General features: G+C 36.3%; 1 protein-coding gene across 9 annotated transcripts in view; it reads right to left on the reverse strand.

Annotated features, from left to right (window-relative positions):
• DST (dystonin) overlaps positions 1-17,794 on the reverse strand; it is a 425,915-nt gene that overhangs the window by 23,945 nt on the left and 384,176 nt on the right. For all 9 annotated transcript variants that reach the window (XM_040983580.1, XM_040983578.1, XM_040983576.1 and 6 more), the window contains 10 exons: positions 16,919-17,092; positions 16,416-16,571; positions 13,481-13,678; positions 13,001-13,129; positions 10,452-10,622; positions 9,495-9,650; positions 9,091-9,297; positions 6,438-6,557; positions 2,325-2,494; positions 690-849 (listed from right to left, as the gene is read on the reverse strand). In XM_040983580.1, the coding sequence (XP_040839514.1) occupies positions 690-849; positions 2,325-2,494; positions 6,438-6,557; positions 9,091-9,297; positions 9,495-9,650; positions 10,452-10,622; positions 13,001-13,129; positions 13,481-13,678; positions 16,416-16,571; positions 16,919-17,092 (1,641 nt within the window). The remainder of the gene's footprint in view (positions 1-689; positions 850-2,324; positions 2,495-6,437; positions 6,558-9,090; positions 9,298-9,494; positions 9,651-10,451; positions 10,623-13,000; positions 13,130-13,480; positions 13,679-16,415; positions 16,572-16,918; positions 17,093-17,794) is intronic.

Here is a 17,794-nt window from a genome sequence, read left to right on the forward strand (position 1 = left end):
TGTTCTCAAGATTTTTGTTGTATGGTATCACTTGATCAAAATTTAGGACTTTGCACTTAGTAACAGCAAGACACTTCAAATGTTATGTATGATTTATATAACAGTTTTAATATATCTGACAGAAGACTGCAGAGAAAACAATTTTCTTGATGTAAATAATCATCAAAATCCTCTTAGCTGTGTGAATGATTCACATATCGCTATAATTCAACAACAAGGTAATATAATTTTAAAAAATAAAAAACAAAGACAGCTGCCTGTGACCCTCTTCCACCCAGGGATCTTGTCACAAAGCTACACATGTATACACTGAGCTAGTTCCAGGTCACTGAGTAAATGATTTTAAATTTGGTATCATTAATTGTTTAAATGAATAACTACGGACAGTTAAAACATTCTTGAAATATGTTATAATGCACAAGAGAATGAGAGCCGTTCTTAAGTTCTAAAAGTTTTGACATCTGGTAATTAAAGACAAAAGTATTTTTCAAATACTACAGTAACCCCTCCATTGCTTTTAGGTTTCACATACAAAATTGGCCAAAGCGTATATGTTTTAGTAACAAAACCATTATGCAATACATGTTCAGGCTCCTTAGTTTAAAATGTTGGTGTAAGTGGTTACATTTTCCTCTATACTCAGAATAATCAAGCCATACTAAAAATGAAAATGATCTAGATAATCTTACCTTGTGATTATCGATCAGATTCATTACTAAATCAATGTCTCCATGGACAGGTTGGTCTTCTGCTAGTTGGGGTTCAACTCTGTATAACCAATCAATGAGGGCCTGCAGGGCATCTGTGAACTGTCCAGAAAACAATAGGGCTTCCTCCAGCTTGTTTTGTCTGGGGAAAAAAAGAGTAAAATAATTGTTCTTAGTAACAAAAAGGCTGCCCTTATACTTCTGCACATCCAAAATTCACCTAAGACAGTTGGCAGGTTCTCACAGGAAGGATAATCAATGTAAGGGTAGCCACGGCTGTTTCTTTGCCTTCCTTGGAAAACAACATTTTTCTCAATTTTTTTTATTCATTCAAGCCATGGCATCTATTTCAGGAAATCTCCTTTATCACTACCTTTGTAAAACACAGATCCCTCAAGTTTCTTCATGGAAACACACTCTTTTCAGTCATTTTACTACAATGCAAAGTTAAAATGTTATCTCAAAAATTAAGAGAGAAAGAGAAAGGAAGAGAGGGAGGGAGAAAAGGAAGAATAGGAAAGGAAAGGAAAAGAAAAAAACAAGGAAAGAAGGCAGTGGGGGAGAACTGTATCTACGAAGTATTTTGAATCTATTCTCTTTGTAGTGATACCACATGTTGTGATCCTGAGAATGTAAAGTACTAATAAATTCCTTAAAATATTTTCTAACTTATTTCAAATGATCAGACAGCAAATCTGATTTTTTTGGTATACACTTTTATGAATGCTAGCACGTTTATAGATTCAGGGAATCGTCACCAAAATAAGATGTACAACAGTCTCGCCATCTTCCAAACACTCCTCAGGTTTTCTCTCTATAGTTTCATTCTGTCACCAATTGTCAAGGCTGGCTTTCACAGATCTGTGTACCATCACTGTTCATTTTTAACATTTTAGAAATATCATAAATGATATAATTTATATGACATCGTAAAAAGATCTATAACCTTGAGACTAGAGAAACCAAGAATTAGAAAGAAATCAACACTGCAAAAACCCACTGTGAGGCTCTCTAGAGCTGATATAATATTCCACTTGATCTTGACACTGACAAAGTAATTAAGACTAAGGAACAATGACCAACTTGAAAACATTAACAAGATATTTGAACTCTTCTACTGCTTCTGTTTTTTTAGCAAATATTTAATATTATTAAACTGAGTCTTCAGGCTTCAATGGAAGTTAATGAGAAAAGGGGAGATTGGGGAAGAAGTGGCTGAGCCTTCAAAGGGAAGATTGGCACAGATTCATATTACCCTGCATGCCACCTTAAGGAGCCTGTGTTTTATTTCATATCCTAGAGTAAGTCCCCAAAGGAAATGAAGCAGGGGAAACACAGAAGCCCATTTACAATTTAAAAGCATTATCCTAGTAGTTGTATGAACTCAGATGAAAAGGCAGATAAAAATGAGACAGACAGACAGATGTGATTGGTATAGTTAGCCATGAGATGACAGAGCTTGGAATATCATACCTGCTTTCTCAGCACACAGCCTGTATGAATGGATATTCAGGTTGTACATAAGCTCCCCAGGTCCCCAAAGTGTTCCTGCAGGTAATTACCACTACATATTTCAAAGCAGTGCATGGCATAACCCAAGTGTTGAAATCACTATACCTTTCCACAGACTTCCCACATATGGTGTCCCACTTGTCCCTGAGTTCACTCAGCATATCATCTAGTTTCAGGTTGTCATCAGCCAGGGAGGTTTTCTCCTTCAGAGAACGCCCAGTCCTATTGGTGGTGTCGTATACAGAGTGCTTGGCTCCAAGTGATTTCTGAAATTCCTGTGTATTTAACAAAAAAGCAATACGCATCTGTGTTTGGGACGAATAACCAAAGCTAGCAGAAGCATCACAAGAGGCAATCCTGAAGAGCAGGGCCCAAACCCTGGGAGACGACCAACCAGTCACCAAGCAGGGTGGTGCTGTGGTGCTGCATTCCAGCAAAGCTCAGGCCACAAAAGAACCTCTGAACCTTCACACTGAAGTATTTGTGTTTTTCTAAGATGCCAGCTGTTTCAGACAGTAACTACACATGACAAAAAAACCAAAAAACAAAAAACAAAACAACCCAAAATCCTCAAAGTAAGGTAAATCATCAGTCTTACCTAGCTAAGAACCTTAAATTGTTTAATAGCTGTGATGAAACAGAATTGTTCATAAGCTATTGAAAATCCTAGGATTATCAAGAGGAAAATGCAATCAATATTGACCCAGTGTAGCCTTAATAAAACAGAAAGCTACTATATTTTGGTCTTTCTCTCCAACATATTTATTCTCATCATACATTCTGAATGTTTATAATCAAGATTCATACGACTAGATATCTGAGCCAGGATGAGGATAAAGAAGAATTCCATGTCTTGTCTTCTCTTTTTGAACCCATTGCTCATTCCACTCACAGCACTTGGAAAGCCCACATCCCTCCTTCTTACCTATACAAAACTCTACGGAAACATCAAAATAACTACAGGTGTCATCCACCAGTGACACTGCCAATACAAGCACCAGAGTCCACTGCTGTTGACACTGTTAGCTGACCTTCTGTATGAGGGTATTTGAAAAACCTCAGAGACAACTGGCATTCAAAGACATTCAGTTTTCTGAAAAGTGTTCTAATGTATGCCTGCTTTTTCATAATCTGTCTTTTTCATAAACTCCTTGTATGGTTTCAAAAAATTCTTTCAAAATAAGCTTTTTATTTAATTCTATTTTCCCTAATTTGTTGACAGCCCTGTGTGTGTGTGTGTGTATGTAGGAAGGGCGAGTTCTATGTTTTTCACACTACCTAATTATCAGATTAAAGTCCCTGTAGTATTCCTATTATCTTTTTATGCCTGACAGGTCTTAGAAACAGTAATACAAGGAATAGAAAAAAACATAACTGTTAATAAATATATGAAATCTGGGATGATGAGAAATGTGAGCAGAAATTTAACAGGTAGCTCACATACACAAAACATCAAGGAAAATTAATACAGTGATTCATGTGGTAGTATCAGAGAGAGCAAACTTTATTATGCAAATAAATAATTTTTTAAAATTTATTTTTATGGGAAAGTTAGATTTACAGAGATAAGCAAAGACAGAGAGGAAGATCTTCCATCTGTAGATTCATCCCCTAAGTGTCCACAATGGCCAGAGATGGCTAATCCGATGCCAAGAGCCAAGAGCATCTTCCGGGTCTTCCACATGGGTGCAGGGTCCCAAGTTTTTTAGCCAAGTTCTTCCACTGCTTTCCCAGGCCACAAGCAGGGAGCTAGAAGGCAAGTGGAGCAGCCAGGACACAAACTGGTGCCCACATGGGATCCTGGCTTATCAAGGTGAGGACTTTAGCCACTAGCATATTGCCCTGGGCATTTAATTTTCTAAAATGGTCTCGAGTTACATTTACTTAAAATCTTATTACCTTTAAAATCTTAGTGTGATGAAATTGGTTTGTTCTTTAATATGAAGCAATAATCTGGAAATGTTTAGCTAATAACACAATTAAAACACACTATATCTATAGTTTATTGGTAACTATTCATTTTCTATACTATTCTAAACAAAATGCTAGTGTTTGGAATACTGACACTAATGTTCTCATACAACAGATAAATAATAAACATTACAGCTGAATATAGAATACACAGAAGTTTTCTAGAGGCAAAAAAATCCAAATTACAGAAAATGTTTCATTTAAAATTGGTTTAATGGCGTTCCTAATATGTAGCTCAGCGAATGCACGAGGGAAATAAATCTAAAAGGATTCTGTGCATATTTTTATTTCCAGGGCTTTATGTGTATGATAGTTTCATAAGATTAGCCCTTCCACGTTCAAGCCCAAATGAGGCAATATCCTGTGAGAAGAACACTTGATTTTTTTCTTCAGAGAGGAGGAAGAGAAGATGCTGTTCTTTGTCACTGGGCTTCCAGTGCTGGATGTGGCAGCTCCCGGGTCAGGGCAGCATGGTGAGCCAACTATATCACTCCTGAGCTAGCCGAAGAACAGGTGCTCAACATGTTTCCTCCCATCGTACTTTGGTTAGGACTTCCTGAGCTGAACCCAGTGAAGGAAACAAGCAAGCTGGCAAAGATACGATGGTAACTCTTACCTTGTCCCCAACTTCTCTAGCCTTCTAAAATATCATGTTTAAAGGAGTAATTTATGTATAGATGGCTGAAATTGTAAAATTTATTTGCAGGAGCCATTCTCTTTACCATCATGGCTGGTAGTTACTTTACAGACAGAAACAGGAAACCCGTCACAATGAGAATCAGAGGCAATGCTCTTAAATGCTACATGGATGGAATATAAGATTGAAATTTAATGCTTCCCATTCATACAAAAAAGCTACTGAGTACGTATATTTGAGAGGGGGTAGAATTTTACATATACATATACACACAAATTCAGTATCAGCAACCAACATTTTCCCTTTATTGTTTCAGTGGATCTATAATGTGAAAAATTTCTATTACTATTTTTAAAAAGATTTATGTATCTTTATTGGAAATTCAGATTTTACATAGAGAAGAAGAGACAGAGAGGAAGATCTTTCATCTGCTGGTTCACTCAAATGGCTGCAATGGCCGGAGCTGAGTGCATTCGAAGCCAGGAGCTAGGAGCCTCTTCCAGGTCTCTCATGCAGGTGCAGGATGGTAGGTGGAGCAGCCAGGACAAAAATCAGTGCCCAAATGGGATCCTGGTACATGCAAGGCAAGGACTTCAGCCACTAGTCTACTGCACCAGGCCCCCGATTTATATTACTTTTTACAACATAATTACTTCCAAGGTGCTATTTGATATATGGAAGAACTGACAGAAATGTCACAAAAAGTTGAAATGTGATTGTTCAAATCACAAGTGTAGAGGAATTACTTTAATTCAGCTTTTTGTTTTTGACAATAATGAAATAATTCCTGAAGAGTAAGGATGAATTGCCTGATGGTGTGGCACAGCATTTCAAGTTGGCTGTGGCATCCCATATGGGACCTGGTTTAGTCCTGGCTGCTCCATTTCTCATCCAGCACTATGGATGTGCCTGGGAAAACAGCAGATGATGGCTCAACTACTTGGGCCCCTTCATCTACAAAGGAGACCCAGAAGATGCCCCTGGCTTCTGGCTTTTGCCTGGCCCAGTCCTTGCCACTGCAGTCGTTCAGGGAGTGAACCAGTAGATGCAAGATCTCTCTTTTTCACTCTGTATGTGTGTAATAACTACAATCCGTCTTTTTAAAAAAGCAGACATTGCCACCTGAACAACATGAAGGACAATTCAATTTAGATTTAAGTTCACATTAAATAGTGTTTTTCCCTGCAGTGACTAACAAAATAATGAAAAAGGGTATTGGATGTGATGGCTTGGAGGGCTATTCCTCCCCTTGCAAGTATAGGGATCCCATACAGGCGCTGGTTTGTGTCCCATGTGCTCCACCTTCCTATCCAGCTCCCTGCTATGGCCTGGGAAAGCAGTGGAGGATTACCCAAAGGCTTGCGACCCCACACTCACAAGGGAGACCTGGAACAGGCTCCTCGCTTCGGGTTTTGGTTTGGGTCAGCTTTAGCCATTTTGGCTACTTGGTGAATGAACCAGTGGATAGAATATCTCCTCTCTGTAAGTATACCTTTCCAACAAAAAATAAATAAATCTTTAAAAATAAAACAAAACAATGAAAAAACTGAAAATTTGAAAGTGATCTTGAAATACATCAGACAATATACTTTTCTTAATGGTAGACCCACCTTATGTTGTGCAAGTTGTGTTTTTATTTTGTCTGGATCATTGGCGATTTCCAGTTCAGAATCCAAAGATTTTTCTGACTCTTCCAGCCACTCCATGAGTTTACTCCAAGCTTCATGAAACTGGTAAAGAAGGAAAGAAATCATATCCTTGTCCAGAAATGCTGTATTTGAAATCCAATTTTTAAACCGAAATAACTATTAACGGCAGTGCTAGAAAATAACTCAAAATTTCCCTTACAGAAGAAAAAGGTAGCACTTTGATCAGAAAGTTACAGAATGTCTTGTGTGGTAATTGTGATTGTCCACCATGTTCATTCTATCACTCACTCAAAGCAGCAGCTTTAGCAAAACCAGAACTGAGTCTGGAAACAGTTAAGGAGCTCCCAAGGGAACTTTTTTCCTTTCACTTCCTTTCTTTTTGACTCAGAAATCAACATAAACTCTCAGAATTCCCCCCTTATCCCAGTTCTATCTCTTGACAGATCTGAGTTTATTTCTATGGTATTTAATTCCCAAGCTAAGGAAAAGGAGATAGAAGTGGGAGGGTGGAAAGTTTAAAGCTTGTAGATTCCTTCTTACAAGTAACAAGAACAAAAATAGCTCATTATATTCTTGTTTAATATAAGGATAGTCCAACATCTGTATTTCTCCTCTCAAAATCCTCAAATGAGCACGTGCACATCACATATTAGTAATATATGTATATACAGTCCTAATGCCCGTTAATTCTATTTGTATTTACGACAACACAAATGTACTAGTGCTACCTATACACATACTTGACTTCAACCAGGCTCTCTTACTCGCTTTTTAAATCATAAACAACTAGTAGGTTCTATTTTTGGAAACCTGATAGTGTAATCTGTTATAAATTATTTCTCATAATAAACACAAGTGATCGGACACATAAAAAAAGTTAAATTTATTTTTAGAGCCAAATACATTAATAATGAAAGGAAGAAAAATTTAACAATGAGATCATGAGAAGGGCACACAATGACAAAGCTTTTGTAGTCAGGAGGGATCATTACATTACACACCTGCTCTCCCTGCACATCCCTGCCACAATAGCAATAAACCTGAACATGGAAAAGCAATGGCCAGAGTAGAGGTTTCCATTGACAGAGTCAGAGAAGTATGGTTCTCACCTCAGCTGTTAAAAACTGAAGCTATCACAGCTAAAAAGATGAACTGTGAAACCAACCACTGAGTGTGACTCCAAATAACAGAAGCTTTAATGGTAAGGTTAAGGGTCAAGCTTACAAGTTAAGATTGAGGGCAATCTCAGCAATATAAATGCCCAGGTTCTAGTGTTAGCCTGGCTTTCAGAAGAATTTTAAACCATATAAATAGATGGAGAGCTATAAATTTGCACTGAAAACAGTAGAAAATGTTTACATAAAGTTAGCTAAACAAAATGAGGCAATGAAATTAAGTAGAGAGTGGAGGAAGAAAACGAGCAACTGGCTACTGTTATCCACAATGTTTGGAATTCTTGGAATGCCCGTCGTAAACATGGCACGAGGCCATATTACACGGGCAGGAAAATCTCCTATTTAGAATTAACAGCCTTAGACATGCAAAACTGATTCTCTTCCAGTCTCTCTTGTAATACTGAATGTATCCTATTTCTCACTTAAAAAGGAATGTGTAGCATGTCATTCTATAACAGTGCAATTTGTTTTTTTTAAACTTTCACAAATTTATATTTATAATTTTAAAAACATTGAAGCATTTGCCTCCTATGACATCATTCTGCATTACCAAAGTCAGCCTGCTTCCCCAAACAATAGAATATAACTATCCAATGCTACTAGACAAATGCAGCAGAAAGGGGGTGAAAACAGTAATTATAAAATGCAGCCTTAAAGTTACTCTAAATTTCTGGTAGTAAGGGAAAAAAAACTCTTAAGGATATTTAAAAAACAAAACAAAAGATTATGCCAAGCAAGGTAAGCACGGCTTTTCCCATGGAACACGGAGACAAAGATAAACACATAATTTTACCTCTTCTCTGTGTTTAGTCTAGATTACAATGCTAAAAAGAGATAAGGGGCATAAAGAAAGTTCCTTGTGAGATTCATGAGATGCTTTAGGTTAAACAAACAAAAAAATTATCCAGTTAGATTCAAAGTGAGCTGGGGCAGTATCCGAACGGCTAGTCAACAATGTTCACAAATGGGAAAGTTGCCAATCACTTTTTGACATGGTCTGTGCTTTTTCAGAAGACCATGTGGGAAGCTGTATGTCCGGTTCTCAAACTTGAGGGTCTATAAAGGAAACCAGGCTTAGGGAGGAAGCAAGAGGTAAGAGTAACATAAACTATGGTGCTTTACTCTGGGAGTAGGATGAAAGCAAAAGGCAAAAGAAACCCAGGACAAACTTTGGAGCCTCCTTTCGGGCCCTCATGATAATGGGCTGTCTATTATGTCAAGCTGCAATCAGTCTCCATCTTTCTAAGGTTTGTCTCCAAGGCCCAAGGCTGCTACCAATCCAAGAAGTGATGTCACCATTCAAACCCAGGCTACAGCCCTTTCTTGGCTCTGTGTCATATCTGTTATACAGCCTGCGCTAAAAGTGCATTAATAACATCTGTCAGTGGCTAGAACTGATTTACAACTAAGTTTGTAGAGGTTTTAGGAAGCTTTCTTACCTGCTTGGCTCTCTTCCTTGCATCATCCAAAGATCTTCCTCTTTCTACTAACCGCTGGACCACTTTTTCCCATCGGCCTTGTACACTGATCAGGAGATTCTTAATTAGGACAACATCTTGTTTCTGACTAAAATATTTTAAGTGGGTTCCAGTTTTATCCAGTTCTATTATCTGTTCACGGTGCGAATTTACTTCATTGGCAAATACCTTTATGTCAAAAAAAAGGGGCCATAATTAAAAATAAGTGAAAATGGATTGATCTGAAAAAATATTTCCGCTATCAGGAAGGGGAAATTGTTTTCAAGGGCAAAAGAAAAGTTTTCAGACTTGGAAATCCATGTTTTTGACATTGCAACAATCTAGTATCGGAAAGCGAAAGGGTAGCCAATCGAGGCACCACATACCTTGTGTTCATCAATTTGAAACAAGACTGTGTCCAAGATAAGACTTGGTCGAGAAGCTACATTCAGGGTCTGTTCAGCCTGGGTAAGCCAGTTGATGAAGTCTTGGAGAGAATTGTGGAAGTCCATTGCCAAGTTCAGGGCTTCTTCCAGTTTAGTCTGTGAAGATGGATAATTTAGTATTTCATGTTTAACAGCTTTGATTATTTTGTTTTGTTCAGTTTAACCATTGTTTGGTAGGTTCCTTTTTCATTCTCACTTAACTTATACATATCTAAGCCAAGCACAGTATTATGAATTGTATAGGTCTTCAAAAACTCCTGGCAATCTAAACTCCTTTTAAGTGTAGTAAGAAGCATTTCATTACACCTAAAAAGTTTTAATTGTGGTGTTTAAATTGTGGCATTATTTTGGCCTTTAATGAAAGATTACAATCACTAAACACAATTAATAAAAAGAAAAAACTGTCATTCATACTATTAATTCTGGGTATCAAAATGCTATAAAATACACCATAAGTTCTATCTCTATCGGTTGAGGCATACAATTTAGTGATCTTCATATGTAATATATACATACAATACATATTATATACATTATAGCATATTATGTGTATATATATATACTATATGTATACACATTTACATATATATAGCATGTGTCTCCATGTCTTCATCCCTTACACACACACAACTCTGTTAAGTAAGTGTGATAAGAATATGGAACTCCTAGAATTAAAGTGGACCATAACATTTACAAGTATACCTAATACTTAAATTATGATAAACTTACCTATACTGAATAGATCCCTTAAACTAATCTCTTAAAATAGAATACTGTTTTTAAAAGCATTCTTGAAACACAAATTACTGAAAGTTCTATTCTTGACAGTTCTACTCTGAAATAAAAGCAAAACCTATGGAACAAAACAGACTCTATTACATTAATCAAAGCACATACTTTCCTTTCATTGAGTTTGGTTTCCACTGATTCCCATTTTTCTTTCAAGTTATTTATGTCTTGGTCAATGTTTGTCTCTGCAGATTTGGGGCATCTTGCAAGCATCTGCTGACCTTTCTGCATCAGACTGTTATATGTTTCTTCTTTAGCATCAAAGGCAGTGCAGATTTCCTAAATTGAGATATTCTCAAGTTATATCACTTTCAAAGAGTAAAACTCAAAGAGTTCTATTTTTCCAATCAGTCCCAAACCCCTCATGATATACCACCATCTCCTTGGCATACAGACCAACCTTGACACATTTAAACTATGTTTTACATTGAAACATGACCTAACACTGTAGTTAAGCCCTCTCTGACAGAAAAATCCCAGAAATGTGCCATCATTCTCAGCGCATTCTGGCTCAGGAAGGTGTGCAGCAATGGTTTAAATGCTGTGCGAAGGGCTTCCTGGTACAGTAATTAATGAGCAGATCCATTACTGGGGAAAGTCATATAATTGCTGTGAGTCTTAATCTTTTCCTCCTTAAGATAAGAGGCTCCTCTCCTTACATTATGATGCAATATTATGTCCTCTGGCCATTACTGAATTCTGGACTCAGAAAACCTGCAAAAATGAAAACTAACTCATAGAGAAAGGTATTTAAGTTAATATTTAATATCCTGAAATTATGAGTCCAATGTGGATATGCAAGCATTCTCTTAACATTTTGAGAGCTTCCAAATAAATTCAATGTTTATGTTATATAAAGAATAAAATACTGCTTAAATAAATTCAAATTCTAATATTAATGAAATAATAATTATATTTCATTTATAAAATAAAGCTAGTTTTACCCCTTTGATTCAACTTTACAGTGGATCAAATCACTATTTCCACTGGAAAATTATGTATTCCATGGCCTACCAACACTTTCAACCTTATAATTTTAAAAATTAAGAAATAATTATCATAAAATTCATACTTCAATCTGTACAATAAAGTGTTTTACAGTATATTCATAAGGTTTTACAACCATTACCTCTAACTGCAGAACCCTTTCACTGTCTAAAAATTTCTCTCAAGCCCTTTAAAAATTTTACTAAATATAGCTATAATGCCACCTAATAAAATCTGTAACTTCTAAAATTAAATTTTTATACATAGCTAAAAACACAGAAAACTACTATATTGCAAGTTTTGCGTTTTTCCTCACACAATAAAATAAAAATAAACTACACTAAAGATAATTTTTTGTTTTCAAGTTCCTATTTATATTCTTACAAATTAACAATTCAAAAACATTTATGTTAGAGAATAATCTCAAACACCCACTTGTTAAAGAGTTCATCAAACTTGCATTTAACGACTGATTTAAAGGCTATGCAAGTACTTCCAGGGAAGAGGGGTGCTCTCTGGAAGTCGCTGGGGATTTATGAAAGAGAAAGGTAAGCACTCTCAAGTTGTTATTTAATTGGTCAAGTTCAGGGAAACAAAGGCATTTCTTGTGGCACCAAACAACTACCACAGTGTCAAAGATACCATACTTTTCTAAAACAATGAAAACACCATAGAGAGTTCTAGAAAATCCTACACTAGATTAATTTTTACCTATTCAGAGCAAGATGCCACCAACAGTCACCGTCTACCTTAGTTCTCTGTGAGATCTACAGGATGGTTACCTCCTCCCCAAATCACCACATTTAAAACTATGTCCAAACACCTCTAGTGTGCAAATCCGTGCAGACGCTCACATGCAGTGTCCTCTTTTTTTTTTTAATGAAGTCTCTATAATCTTCTACTTCTGTTTCTCAAGTCAATATTTCCTACCAACATTTTAATATTAAAAAAACAAATTCTGATGTAAACCCACAGGTGTAAATATTAGAGAAAAAGTCTGAAGGACTTTTCTTTCAGAAGGCTTAGAGCTGAATTACATGCTGACTATATAAAACGGAAATGTCAGTCAACAATACGCATTCTGAAATTTAATTTTTTAATTCATACTCCTATAAAAGAAAATCAGAATTTCAATTTTCATTATTTTGCCATTCTCATGGTTGAGCCTCGGCACAGAGGCTGGTGCCACGGAATCCTGGTGGCAGGGACAATGACGCAGAAGTCTTCTCATCTCTACTTCTGTTGTACGCATAAAGACATGATAAGCCAATAACCTCAACAAACGTACAGACTTCCATGAAACTGGATGAGATTATCATTCATATAGCAGTGATAAGCCAATTTTGACAATTTTGGCTATTCTGTTGGGGTACAACAATTAAGAATTTTTATGCAACAGGATACTGCTGCTCATACCATCTTCTCATTGTGTGGATGAAACCTTGCTGTTAAAAGCTGCCAAGTTTTCTTTACATGTACTACATACTAACATGTGAAATAAAGTCTAACTTGATTATTTAATCAACCACTGCTGTTTTTTTCTAGTATATATCAATAGTAATTTCTGACATAAACCTATGGATCTCGCATAATTTATGCATCATCAGGGTCCATGCAAAATACTCAGTTTGTTCATATGAGCCTAGAGCTGAAAGAACTACTATACCTACCAGGTGCGCATTAAGCTGTTCCTTGGCTGTTTCTGGTAAACCACCCAGAGGTTTGGACGCCAAGAGATGCCGCTCCGTGTCAGTCAACCATTGCTGCAGATCCTCAATTTCACCATGAAACCCTTTGGCCTGAAGTGGATAGAGAGGTCCAAACACTGTCACTTTCCGGCAGCCAACAAGTTCTCAGTACCCTAGGTTGCTAAGCCCTTCTCTGCATTCTTAACAACAGCCAGGCACTGCTAAGATTCACCTCGTCTCTTTTCATCAGAGGAGCTCCAAAGGATAAGAATGCTATACTATGAACCAGAGAGCTGCCTTCTCTCCTGCTCTGTTCTGTATCTTACATATCTGTACTCCTCTCTTTGACATGTGAAAATTAAACAGGAGTCCATGAACTCAGAAAACAATCCCATGCTATGTTGGTATGAGACAGCTATGAAATATGAAATAGGAAGTTTTGGAATTCATTCTCAGATTCACCTGGCGCAAGGCACCATCCAGCTGCTGCTTCCTCTGCTCAGTTTTTTCCAAAACATTTTGCCAGCGTTGATTTAAAATCTCCAATCTATTCTGAAGGTTGCTTGCTTCTTCACCTGCACTTGATTCAATTAGATCATTTCCTGCTTTATTAACAGCTTCCACTGTGGACTGATGGGCTAATACATCATTTTGCAGCACCTGAAATATTAAGTGAGCATTAGGTTTGCTAGCTTGTAATGTGTTAACATCACTTTTAATGTGAATGTCTTACTTTATATAAAGTATTATGAAACAAATCCCCCAGCATACACACAGAATTTTCATATAAAGTTTTTAAAGGATGAACATCTGTTTGCTTATCTTTGTGTTACTCTAGCAATATCCCTTGAAATGACTTTGTGAAATACTTTGTAAGTTACTTTCCCTACAATGACTTAGCAATTGATGATCTAAGAATCTAGAATCATTAAAAGATTTTAAATTTTTTGACCTGATGCAAGCTTAATTTAATTGAACTTAAATTCCATGTCTTAATTTAGAATATTTTGTTCCTTTGTATTCATTTTTAAGTATGAAATGATGTGATGTCTAAGATATACAGGGCTGTTTATAATGAGTATTGTGAAAAGAAAAAGAGCAAAAAAGGATATTCCTTTATATCCTCTTTGGGCTTAAGGGTCAGAACCATTAGATTTAACTACCAAATTAGCCTGGGTGTCCCTAACACTATACAGAGATTTCACTGTATATCAGAAATAATCAAACCCAGCATCCTAAAGTTCAGCTGTTCTTGTATCAGGAAAAGTACAAACTAGAGATGCTCATTACAAGTCCATAGCAACTAATTCCCTGCTTTTATACACTGGAAACCTAATAGATTCATGATGCATAAATGTATAGAATTGGGGAAAAGAGTAGCAACAAGAGAAGGTGCCAAGGCAAAAATAAATCCAGTATCTCTTGCCGAAAAGACATTTAGACTACACAGAACAAACACAGCCTTGGCAATAGTTTTTTTGACAAGTCTACGCTTACATCTGTGGGCAGCAGACAAAGCCTCCCTTTCATGTTAGTAAGATTCGACCATAATCCTACCCACACTCATTGACTCGGGGTTGTAAATAGTAACGCAAAAGAACATCATCTCTCATCCTGTGTTAGACATCACACATCTGGAAGGAAATCCAAAGCAGGGCAGGTTTCCAGGGAAGAGCAGCCACCACGCGAGAGCACTGTTTCTGGGACCACATTGATCCACTCCGCGCGGCATCTGCTGAGGGAGTGCTTTTCAAAGGCTATAAAACTAAGGAGTTATCTTCATAAAAACATGCACTTTGATATGGTAATGGTAGGAATCACTCTCAAAACGTAAGACTTGAATACTCTTGTGGTCAAAATATAAAAGATAATCCTATAAAACTCATTCTTCTAATAGTTTGCATCTCACTACAAAGTAGAGTCCAGGAGCAAAATAGAGATGAAAACAACACTGCTGGGAATTCTAAGGCCACTAACTTTTTGATCTTTGAGAAATGGAAAGAGAAGAGATAAAAGAATAGGAGCCATTTATAACAATTCAAATGCAGACGTGTAGCATTAAAACATCCCTACTTATCCCTACTGAAATCACTGGTCATGGTAATTCCTTTTCTCACCTTTATTACATATAGTCCTGATGACCAATATATGTTACTTTTAAGACAACTGTCACGTTTACAGAAACGCAACTGCACGTATAAACTCACACTAGAGGAAGAAATATACTTGGTTTTAATGTAGTCTTTATCAGTCTAAGCCAGTCGTTGTTGCCCTAAGCATAGGTTATAACAGGCATGGAAGAATGTAAACATTAATTATGCAATATAAATCCTAGGCACGTAGTCAGACACGGCTGAGTAATGGTGACTGATGCAGCCAGCAGCAGGTAAAAGAGGAAGAAAGGTTTAAAGTAGGGGATAATCACTATGGGGAAAAGTAAGAAAGAAGGAAAACAAAAGCATAACCATCTAGAAACTACAAATCACAATCTAGAAGTGATATATAATTATAGATATAGATACGCTATTTCTAAAACTTTGATGAATGTGTAAAAGAATCATTAAGTTTGATTTGATAATTAAGAAAAATTATTTAGTGCTACTACTTATGCCTTTGAAGATCCTATCATTACTGGAAATGTTGAAGTCTGTGCTTGGTTCCTAGATGTCAGAATAAACTATAGCTTAGATAACTCTTCATTAAGTGTGCTGACTTAAATGATAGGGAATGATCTATTAAAAATTATCAACACAGTGTCACAAACGTGAGAATAATATAAAATTGATTCATAATATCTCAAGATAAATTCTTAAAGGTTAGACACTTTTTATCAAATGCAGGACATATAAAAACTTTTTTAAATATAGTAAGCATTTACTTGGAAACAAGTGTGGCAAAAAAGCTAGTCAAAGACAAGAGCAACACAGAGTCAGAATGATAAACCATAGCATGATGAGAGAGACAGAAATGGGCTAGACCTGCCAGGCAGGTTACAAATGAAGAGATGAAAAAAAAAAAAAAAGATGAACAAAGATACAGTGTTCACCAAATCTGTAGCAAGAACATCTTAAACTTGGAAGGTTTTAGGCGACCCCCTGACAACTTTAAAAAAAGAGGTGGCATTAGGAATGACGGGAATTTAAGACATTAGTGCCTGTCAGACAGCCCTCAAATTTCTCATACTTGTGTTTGATAATAATTGTTGGAAGAATGAGAAAATGTTTTAATTTTAATCTTTAAAAGTTTAAGTAGTTCAATTTTCAGGTACAAATGTCTAACAAAGTTGTGTTAAAATCATAAGCTTCAAAAAATGTATAAAGAAAACATACAGGAATAAGGGAGATGGCAAAAGCAATACATTAGAGAAGAAACAGAGCATGCAATAACCGTTACGTACATGATGCTTGGCAAGTTCAATTTCAATGGCTTTAGGGTCTCCTCCCACAGGTTTCTGTTCATTGAGTAAACCCTCAGTGTGGGTCAGCCAAGCCAAGAGTTCATCCAGAGCATGTTGGAACTGACCCAGGGCTAATAAAGCACCTTCTAGCTTATGCTACAGGGAGAAAAAAAGAAAAGGTAGAGGAAAAAAAAAGTTACAAACTTGACACTATGAATGACACATATTTACCAAATAAGGACAAGGAATTAGCAGTGTCATGCTGTGTAAACTCTAAAGCATATTCAATGAGGCATAACCGTCACATCCTTTGACATGACTGATCTTATCTGTTGTGCTTAAAAAAAGGCTTGTCAGAAAAATGGGAAAAGTTCTAGTAAAGTAAAAGAGCTGGGAGCTCCAAAAATTAACACACAAAATCACCTACTTTATTTTTTCATTGTTTCACATTAATATCTAAAATTGGAACGGAATAATAACTCAATAAAAGTCTTGGTATTTACTTGTCTGTTGATAATTCTCTCATCCAGGCTATCCCATATCAGTTTCAGCTCCATCAACGGATCCTGGACAGTGTGTTTGTCGCTTTCTTCTGTCACTTTCTTCAGCAAAAGCTCTGCCTGATGATTCAGTCTTTCCATTTCTATTTGTTGTTGATAGGCCTCTGATTTGAATTGCTGTTTGTTTAAAAGAGAAAAATCTTAAATCAATAATTCTAAACAAAAAAATCTGTGGGTGAAATCTTTATTTTATACACTTATGGGGGCAGCAAGGTGATGAGGAGTTAAATCTAATACACAAAAAAATAAGGATAATGTCTCCCATTATTCCCTGTTTCTGATGGGAAAACATTTCCATCTGTAACTCGGCTACTTTAGTTTTGCTCTCTACAACAGAATTGATAAATTCAAGGCTGAACTTGTTCCTGTATCTAATTATATACAAATTTACATATTCAAAAATGAGTTTTGAAATCACTAGAAAGAAGAAATACTGCAAACATATGTGAACCCAGAAAAAAGTATCTAAGAAATTCAAATCAATACTTCCTGCTTTGAAGTAGCCTCACACCTTGTATCCCCTGATAATTTCACATTTTCTGTTCATTAGTACTTAGTTACTCCTTAGCCTTATCCACACACAACTAGCACAAAATAACATTATTCTCACTTCTGATGCTTCTACTGTCACTGGCATTACCTCTCCTTCACACCTACACATGAAATATGTTTATTATATGAAATGATGGTTGTTCAATACATAAAGAGCAAGTTTACAAAAACTCCAATCTAACGATGGTAAGAGTAAAATGATCAAAAGAAATACTTGCTTCTAACTGAAACATTCTGTTTTGAGATGAAAATGTTACCATTTTAAAT

This window comes from Ochotona curzoniae, unplaced genomic scaffold, assembly GCF_017591425.1.
Source record: "Ochotona curzoniae isolate NIBS_2020 unplaced genomic scaffold, NIBS_Ocur_1.0 contig_3819, whole genome shotgun sequence".
Lineage (NCBI taxonomy): Eukaryota > Metazoa > Chordata > Mammalia > Lagomorpha > Ochotonidae > Ochotona > Ochotona curzoniae.